General features: G+C 34.7%; 1 protein-coding gene across 1 annotated transcript; it reads right to left on the bottom strand.

Annotated features, from left to right (window-relative positions):
• Positions 1 to 3862: 3862 nt before the first annotated feature.
• Positions 3863 to 8841, bottom strand: LOC143623366 (GTPase LSG1-1-like). Its single transcript, XM_077094297.1, has 7 exons — positions 8533 to 8841; positions 7172 to 7273; positions 6998 to 7084; positions 6262 to 6355; positions 6085 to 6141; positions 5662 to 5741; positions 3863 to 5280 (listed from the first exon to the last, which is right to left on the bottom strand). Exons 1-7 carry the CDS (start codon positions 8757 to 8759, stop codon positions 4161 to 4163), a joined length of 1767 nt encoding a protein of 588 aa, XP_076950412.1. The 5' UTR covers positions 8760 to 8841; the 3' UTR covers positions 3863 to 4160.
• Positions 8842 to 9967: the final 1126 nt, after the last annotated feature.

Here is a 9967-nt window from a genome sequence, read left to right as displayed (position 1 = left end):
ATTATTATTATTATTATTATTATTATTATTGGGTTTGATGTCTAGTAGGGTTGCGGCGCAGCTTGTTGCCCGCTTACCTGCCACTTCATTGTAAATCGTTTGGATGTTTCTATGAAATATAAAAGGAGCCAATAAGAAAAAAAAATTGAAAAATGAACTTAAGCTAAATGGTGTGTGAACCGTTCGGTAAGAAAAGTTTGTTCATTTAACTAAACGAATAAACATGAATACATGTTTTGTTTTTTATTATTATTATACTGAAGAAGAAGAAGAAGAAACTAGAGACGGTTGATGGTTCAGAGTGACGCAAGTGAGAGTCGTGACGGAAGTTATCTCTTTCTCACTTGGTTGGTTTTGGTATATTGCACGTTTCTTGCCTTTCTTTTTTTTTTTTCTATTTTTTCAATTTATAAAACTAAACTATCAACTTGCTCTTCACTTGCTCAAAATCCGTTAATGAACCATCCGAGTTAAATCGGTTGTTTCCATCGGTTGGCTTTTTGAGGTTTTTAAAAATGTCCATAAGCTAAAATGTGTTTGGTAATCATAAAAAATCATTTTTATTTTAGCTTTTTGAAATGGTTAATAGTCAGTTTTTTTAATAGATAGGATATGTTTGGCAAAACTAGCTGTTAGCTGTAGCTGGAAGTTGTTAGCTGATAGCTGGAAGCTGGTGGTTGGAAGCTGTAGCTGGTAGCTTTTAGTTGTAGCTTTTTAGATATATTTAGATGTTTGGCAGAGTAGCTGGAGCTTTTAATAAAACGTATAAAATTACTAAAATGTGCATAACTAAAAACAATAATAGTAAATGTATTTATTTTGGAAGGTTATTTAAGTAAATTAATATACGAAAAGCTTGTAGCTCTTTCTAAACGCTACTAGTAGGAGTTTTAAGCTTTAAGTTTTTTCTCCTGACTTAAAAGCTTCAATCTATTTGAACCAAACAGAGTTTTTAATTAAGTATGAGCTTTTCCTTAAAAGCTTAAAGCTTAAAGCTCCTAAAGGCTTCTTGCCAAACATACCTGTAGCGTTTGAGAAAAAGCTCTACAAGCTTTTACATTTAAATTTACAAGTTTGGTACTTAAACTTATATCAATTTTTGTTAATTTATATAATAGTTACACATTTAACCCTTATTCAAAACTAACTACCCCATGACTTTTTTAGGAGCCATAACTTTTTCACACGTTAATAATTTTTAAAAAAAAATTAAATCATAAAAACGAGCATTTTATTCTCTTTAATTTGAGTATGATATTGCTATACTTCTTTAACCTTAAAAAATTAACATACTACGTGATTATCGGTTAGGATCGATAAAAAGTCGAGTCAGATGAGCTCGAGTCATGTGTAAGACCAAATTAGGAGTCGAGTCAGATGAACTTGAGTCATGTGTAAGACCAAATTAGGGTCAGAATGAATCGATACAAAAAATGTTAAATTAGTTCGATTCGTGTCGGTACGCTTTTGAGTCGAAAGGGGTCAGGTCAGAACATATTTCAGATTAAAACAGTGCATGTTCAGAAAGGGATTCATATCGAAATATGTTGGTTTAAAAAATTATCTATTTGAAAATTACTGTATATTTCAGCTTTGTTACTTGATTTTCGACATCATTTACAAGCTTACTACTTTTCCATGAATTACACGTCTACATTTAGGTTATGTATGCACTGTCATCAGGTGAATCATGTACCGACACTGGTTATGCGGTTGATGTTAGGTTGTGCGTCCATTCCGCCGCACCACCCGGGCACCCAGCTAGTTTTATTAAAAGCTTCTGTTACTCTGCCAAACACCTAAATATTTAAAAGCTACAGCTAACAGCTACCAGCTTCTAGTTTTCAGCTTCCAGCCTTCAGCTTCCAGCCTTCAGCTTCCAGCTTACAGCTAACAGCTACCAGCTAGTTTTGCCAAACATACCCAAAGACTCAAATCCTGACTTTTTAAAATAGTTTTTTAGAAAAGACAATTATTTTTCAAACGCAATCCCAAACATACCCTAAGAGTTACCAACATATTAATATAAATATATTTTTTTAATCTATATGGTTGTTTTCTTTTTTGGTGCATATCCTTCTTGTCCTCCTCGTAGGAATGATGGTGTTTTCATTGAAGTTGCTGCTAAAAAGGGTAAAATAACATGTTTTCACATACAGGAATCTAACAAATAGAATAAGTATGATTGCTGAAATAGTCGCATTTAAGATCCGCGGTCTCCTATGATAGGGATTATTTGAGTGGATCAATCTCCAAGAATCATAGATATAAGAACAATTCAATACTAATTTTTTGCTTGCTTTCATTGATAATCAAGGCCTTTTTATAGGCAACAAAATAAACAAACTAAATAAACTAACTACAGGTTATCACCACTAAGTCACTACCTAAAATAACATGCCTAAAACAAAACAATTAAAAGTAAATAATGTCATAAATATTGATGCATTAACTAGGCCACGACTCCATATTATGCATGCATGGTGGAAGAGGGTTAAAGAGGTTGGGCATGTATCAATTGCCTTATATTTTGATATAAATTATATCAATATACCTAATATATAAAATTTATTGATTAAAAAGAGTAAAAATATTTGTATTTCTTTAGATCCACCATTTCACTATAAGGTTAAGTACATTGTATAACACAAAACCACATCCCAAACCCTCTTTTGACCAATCGAACAGATCAAGAAATACATACCTAGATCATGGACATCTATACATTCAACATCTAATTTTCTAGACATTTCTTACTTTTATCTTAACATTGTCGGGAAACTAGCCCACTTAATAGTAGAGGTGCACAAAATCGGGTTTTCTTAAAACCCGGAACCGGGTAGGAACCGGTTTTTTTGTCATCGGGACAGTCAGGAACCGGGTAGGAACCGACCCGACCCAATGGAAATATAGGAACCCAGTGGAAACAGGCAGGGTATGAACCGGAACCGGGTTTTACGTAATAACCGGGTACCCCATTTTTTTTTAATTTAAACATTTTTGACCGTTAGGAACCGGTTCCAACGACTATATAGCCGTTTTTGACCGTTGGAAATTTGGAACCGGTTTTTTAACTATAAAAACCTTACACACATATTATAAATAGCATGTATTTGTGTAGGACTTGTTAAAACACTTTCAAATCTATAAACCACACTTTAAATCACAACTTAGCTTAAACGGTTTAATGGCAACTAACGAGTATGGTGATCGAAACAACACGATGCCCCGATGTTTGGGTTCATTACGATTTGTGTGTCATGACCGACTCACAAGAGATGGCCCCGCACAAGTGCTGTTCCAAGTTTCTGAAAGCGGGGTCGAACTCCACCTTACACAAACATACCAATAAGTATTGTCGTGATGAAAAAAGTTTGGATGCCAAGAAAGCGGAAGCGGGAGAGTCGTCCGGCTCTACAACTCAAGCACCTACCGTCGCCGGTAACAACGCTTAATCGTTGTAGAGTGCTGGATTAAAACGACGGATGTTGTTTTTTATTTTATCTTGTTATCTTTACTATCTGTGATGTTTTAATATGTTAGTAGAACCAATTGCCTCATAGATGAGAGGTCCCCGCTTCTAACGTGGACAAAGACGTAGTTATTATAATAAGGATAGAATCATGTAGGTGAGACATTTGCCGTTAAAAAAAACATTTCATACTTTTTTTCACTATATTTTTTTTATCAATTATTCTTCTCTAACTCACCAAAACACACTATTATTTCTTAGGGCAAGTAAATATTTTGGTCCTCAAATATTGTTAAGATTTAAATATTATTTACCGTAGAACTATTAAAATATGTCCTTCCTTCAACTAAATGACACGCTACTCTTTACAAACCACAAAGTCGCAACCAACATATAAAATACCAGTGACCTTAAGTCAAACCAAAAATGTATTACTCCTATATTCATGTGTTTGAACACCTCCAACAACATAGACAGACCAACCCGGAACCAAATTTTCCACACAACTAAACCTGACAGAGGACCAAGTCACCAAACTATTAAAGGGTACATCGGTCCAGGTACAGGTTGGTTTCTCAGATAACACATGCCGAACCAAATGTTGCTGACCGCTACAATCCATCAAACGCATCAATATGACATTATAAATTCATACAAAACATAAATAATTCAATTTTATCCAGTCTTATTACTTATCCATAACCGGTCCAACATTAGCCGACTTCTGATACACCCTCACGACCGCCATCCCATCACTTCCGTCATCTTTCACCCTCCACGCTCGATCCTTCTTTCTTTGAGGCTTTTTATGCTGCTTATAAGACGCACCCGAACTCACCTTCTTCCTAGCCCCATGAGCCGCTTTAACTGGACCTAACCCATTCGCCATGTCAAAAGACTTAAGGTCATCCATGACATCATCAAGCCTCGGCTCGGACCCACCTGCATCTTCCCCTGTTTCATCATAAGAATCCGAATCATCACCCTCACTCAAGTCAGACTCGCCCGCATCGCTTAATCCCGCCTCTTCATCTGGCACGCCCGGAGTCAGTTCATAATGAGCCAGCTTCCCGTCAATATAATCCTTCAATATTTGACGGGCGGCTTTCGTTTCATCGGGTAACCCACTCGATGCAACGTACCCACGAGACGCGCAATACGACCGGAGAAGCTCGGATGCAAACGGAGGTCGGTTTGCAGGCTCGTACGGCTTCGGCTTTGGTAGCTTGATGTTGTAAACGCCCTCGATGACGTGGCGTGGGACCCGGTCAGCGACCACTTGGACGGCCTCCCGATGCTCGGTCATTCTGTGAATCGGTAAAACCCCGGAAGCAATCATTTCATATCTCGAGCTTGTGAAAGACGGGAATACTAATCCAGGACAGTCGCATAAAGTCAACTTTTCGGTTATTATGAGTGTTTGGAAATGCTTGGTCTTCCCGGGAGTTGATGTCACACCTGTTCGTTTTGCACCTACTAACGCGTTAATTGTGGAACTTTTACCGACGTTAGGGTACCCCACAAATCCCACGGTTACATGGTCGGTTTTCGCATCGGATGACTTCTGGTGTACGGTTGCCAAATCTGTTGACTTTCGGTGTGGATCGGGTCTCATATTGACTATTTTCTCCGCTTCCGATTGTAAACGGGATAGCAGCTCATCCCTTCCGTATATTTTTGTGTCTTGGTCAACTGTTTCCTGGGAAGAAAAAACAGGTTTTTTTCCTTCTAATTCTGCTGTTGCAGCCTTTGCAGACCAAAAGAGATACAGAATATCATGCATCTGGAAGTACTCGGCCCATTTCAGTCTGCAATGAAGCCAAATATGCGTTAAATTAGGAGGTGTTTGTATGTGAGTTTTAAACGTGATTTTGCGATTTTCAATGATCAGAATTAAGATAATCAGCAACTCAGCATTGAAGATGGAATTTGAATTTGTAATGATTGTATTATCAGATGTAGTGTTAGGTAAATCTAATAATTCAATATAAAAATGAGCAAAAAGAAAAAATAGTGTCAAGATGATATTTTGTAAAATGAATAAAAGTATCACAAAAGTAAGATTGTAAACACTGATATGAAAAAAATAGATTTAATAAAATGTTACCATCTTATCAGTACGGTTGCAACTGGTAACAAAAAATACTGGTATATTGAAATAAATAGATAACCGATTATATAAGACTAACCTCACAGAATATGGTAAAAGATCCGCTTTATTAATCAAAAGCAGCGTCCTTTTATGCTCATCTATCTCTCTAGCATATGCCTGTGTTTATTAAACACTCGATTAATAATCCAACTCATTACAAAATAGCACTAAAAGATACGTATTAAAAAACCCTTTCTGAACTAATGATTGTCAAAAAATAGGATTCAAAGAGAGAAAAAACATGAACGTTCACTAAAATACATGTTTCTTGCAGGAAACAAATCTGCTTTCAAAACCAACTTGTTTAATTTTATTCATATATATATATATATATATATTCATCATGATTCAATAGGTTATTGGTGTGTTCTTCACAACGTTATTGAACAAAAGAAAGTAAATATATAACATATTAATACATATGCTACAAAATCATACGGTTTTAAAAAAACAAGATTACCTCTAGGTCAGGACATCGATAAAACAGTGGATCCCGTGCATCAACAACCATGACAAGCTAGAAAAGGTAGAAAAAGTTAGTATCTTGAAATAAAACAAATAATAAATGTATATGCAATATATCAGAAAAAAACAACAAAAAAACGATATAGGCGCAAGTATCGGTGATAACACTCACCAAATCACTACGTTCAACAACCCTCCAAAGTTGTCTCCATATATCCAGATTCTTCTCAAATGGTGTAAGAACAAGATTATCATTCTCCTCGAGCCTGAAAAACAAGAGGAATAATTAGGCTTGTAAATGAACCAAACATTTAGCAAACAGTTCGCGAATTTTATAAGCAAACGAACGTGAACAAGAAAATGTGTTCACAACCCACGGACATGAACACATGCCTCATTCATGAACTATCTGTTAGTTAGTTCCTTATAATTTGTTTATCTTCATTTGTTTACGTTCATTTATGTTTGTTAGTTTACGTCTGTTTATGTTTGTTAATTTACATTTTTTAGCATATGCACTCAAAAGGTTTTGGCTTATTACAACTCAGTATAGTTTTAAATAACTTATTAGGTCCAACCTAAATAGTTCTTCACGATCCTTTTAAGTAGCTGTTCAAAAAAAAACTTTCCTTTTAACTAGTCCTAGCTCAGTTATGCTCATACATCTATGTTCAGTCATAATGAACAAACACGAGCAAAAAATCAACTTCGTTTAATGTCCGCCCTCGATCGTTTGTTCAACTAAAGTTACACGATTGAACACAAACATGCTCCATTCGTGTCCGTTCAGTTCGTTTACAATACTAGTGACAGGGGTCATCATATTTTATGTTGGTAAGCAACATCATTAACATGGATACTAATCCAAACTATCATGAGGAAAATTTATATTTCTAAAAATATACAACCTTGCAAGACTACGGCGCCAAACTAAAAAGGCACGCCTTTCATTAGCATCAAGCTCTTCAACAGTCATGTTGGCATTCCATGCTGGTCTGTAAAAATAAAACAAACAGGATTTAAAAGAAAAATTAGAACCTTGAATATGCAAATAAAAAGTAACGGTATTAAAAGATGCATACCTTCGTGGAACACTAAGACTGCTAGCATGTAAAGCCTCTTCTTTCTTTTGATTTTCTCTTCTTTCTTGAGGAGTCAACTCAGTCGTGCTAGAACCCGACTCTCTATGTGATCAAAGAAACCATAAATTGACCATCCACAATATAGACCAAAAAAAAAAGATGACAATAAGCACATTGTAGGCTGATGATGAAGTGGATATCTTAAATTGACATATAAGTTTCAGAGTAATTCAGCTAATAATGACAAATTTTCTTTACGGTTCTATTAGAGTCGCTTGAGCTCTTTTCTAACAACAAAGGCAAATCAAGTTTCAATATTTTCTCATTATTAATTTTATTATATATATGTTATAATTAAATAACCAAAATGGAAATAACACAACATTGGTTTGTATTTAGTGATTATTATTCTTTTCAAGCTTTACCCGAAGTAAGGTAATTGTGAAGAAAAAAGGTCACTAAAAGGTAACCAAGTGTCATAATTGCTCCATTTAGGTTATTCAAATTAAACAATTATGAAACTTTCACAACAATGAACCAATAATGAAACTAGAGTAACTTCATTTGAACAATATTCATGATTATATCCTATAAACTTATAAAAGTTGGCTAGATTAGATCGTTTGAAATTTACTCTACTAAAATAAGTAGATTTACAAGATCAATGTACTTTCTAGCTCAAGATTTCACAAAACTAATTTTAACATTTATAAACCGGAACCATACACCAACCATACAAACTCCAACAAACGTAGGCAAACGTAATTACAGAATTTCATATAAAAATGACATCTCTAACAAAGAAAATAAACAGTCCAGCTGGACCGCCTACATAAATCACAGTTATATTAATTTCAAGACATACAACTGAGTTAACTAAACCCTCAATAATTATAATAACCAGAAATCTTAACCAATTTTGCCAAACAATAACAACTTATTATTATTACCACGAGTAAGCAATAACCGAACTAAAACCGATGAAACCGAACCAAAATTAACCAATGCAACCGAATTAACTGAACCAAACCGTTTGTAATTTCATATATTTCTAGCTTCTATACCTCCATCACACGTATTTTATGTTTGATAACACCGTTTCATATATGGATACATTCATTACATGTATTTATGCATTCATTTCATGTATTTCTATGTGGTATCCTACATCTGAACCGAATTCTTTCTAGCTAAAACTTGATTTTGGTTATTAACCAAAACTAAACCGAACTGCTTAACCGCAAACCGATTGGTTAATTTGACTTAGACTATAACCCTAAACTCACAAATAATTTACAATAATAACATCATTAACTGTAAAAAAAAATCACAAGTAGGGTTTGAAAAGCAAAAGAACATACAAATCAATAAGCGTGTTGACGGCGGCGGGGTTATCGACGGAAAACAAGCGAACGGCTTCGTCGGCTTGCTGGATAACGGCGTCAATATCGGCAACGTCGGTGACGGATTCAAGAACCTTCTTGTATTGTTTATAGTAAACCTGACCTTTTTCTTTGGATTCTTGGATTTTGTGGTTATGATGCTTCACTAGGGCTCTTCCTAACCCTGATTTATCGTTTTTCCCCATTGATGATGATTAATATGTTGAATTAGTTTTATGTTAATATGGGTTGCAGCAGAGTGTGAAACAGAAAGAGGCAATCGGCAGCCTGGATGGAACAAGCAAAGTAAAAGACCTAAATGTTGATGTTAGCCACCTTTTATAGTGTTCTCATTCAATGTTGTACGTTTTATATTTGTTAATTGTTAAAAGTAGATCAAAAATTAAAGTTGATTGCTAAAGGCTATTTCGCTAAGAAGAGGCCTGAATGGTTTAAGAGAGACTGAACCACTAAGATTTAAATAAGTTAAAGTCTGTTTAATTAGACATCTTAATAACTATACAAAATGACTATCTTACCATCTGAACTATGTCGAATGAAATGCATCTTTTTGTTTAAAACTATGAATGATAAATAATTATAAAAAGAAAAGACAAAACATCATAGAAAATTCAAATTGCAAATTATTACTTCAAAATCCATGAAAACATACTAAAATCCAAATAGAAATTAATACTTTATTTACAATTTTAATTTTATTAATTTGAAATTAGTCTAGCAGCTATCTCGTCACGCAAAGTAGTCATATACTCAACGCCTTGTGAACCCCATTCTATGTCGTGAACCAACTCGCCATCACTTTCTTCGCCTTGTATTCATAAAAGATGGTGTTCTCATCGTAGTCCAAAAATAATTGATCATGGATATTGCATTTACTTATAAAGTTATGGACAGCAAAACATGCAATCACTATGTCTCTTTGTATTGGAAAAGAAATGAGGGGCCATTCTCTTTAGGATTGGGAATCTAGCCTTCAAAACACCATATGTGCACTCAATGACATTTCTGAGTTGTGTGTGAGCATGATTGAATCTTTCTTCCTTCGTTAACGTGCGTTGTTGTCGAAAATCAGCTAACCAGTACCTCGTATTGCGGTAAGGAGTCATAATTTACGAGTGTTAGTGTATGCAGCGTCGCAAAGGTAGTATTTGTCTGTAAATGTGTATCAAAATTTTTTTACAAATACGGTTGAATATATATATATATATATATATATATATATATATATATATAATGTATTTAATTATAAAAGCTGAAAAATGATTAATAACCTGGTGGGGGAAATGAAAACCGGAATTTGGGTTAAATGCAACTTCTTTTAAAACTCGTGAATCATGTGCAATGCCCTCCCATCCGGCCCATACAAACGTGAATATCAAAATCACAAATTGCT

Source organism: Bidens hawaiensis, unplaced genomic scaffold (genome assembly GCF_021521415.1).
Source record: "Bidens hawaiensis isolate Kalapana, Puna unplaced genomic scaffold, B.hawaiensis_p1.1 tig00003393_1, whole genome shotgun sequence".
Classification (NCBI taxonomy): Eukaryota; Viridiplantae; Streptophyta; class Magnoliopsida; order Asterales; family Asteraceae; genus Bidens; species Bidens hawaiensis.
Note: the sequence above shows the minus strand (reverse complement) of the source record. Positions and strands in the feature narration are given on the sequence as shown.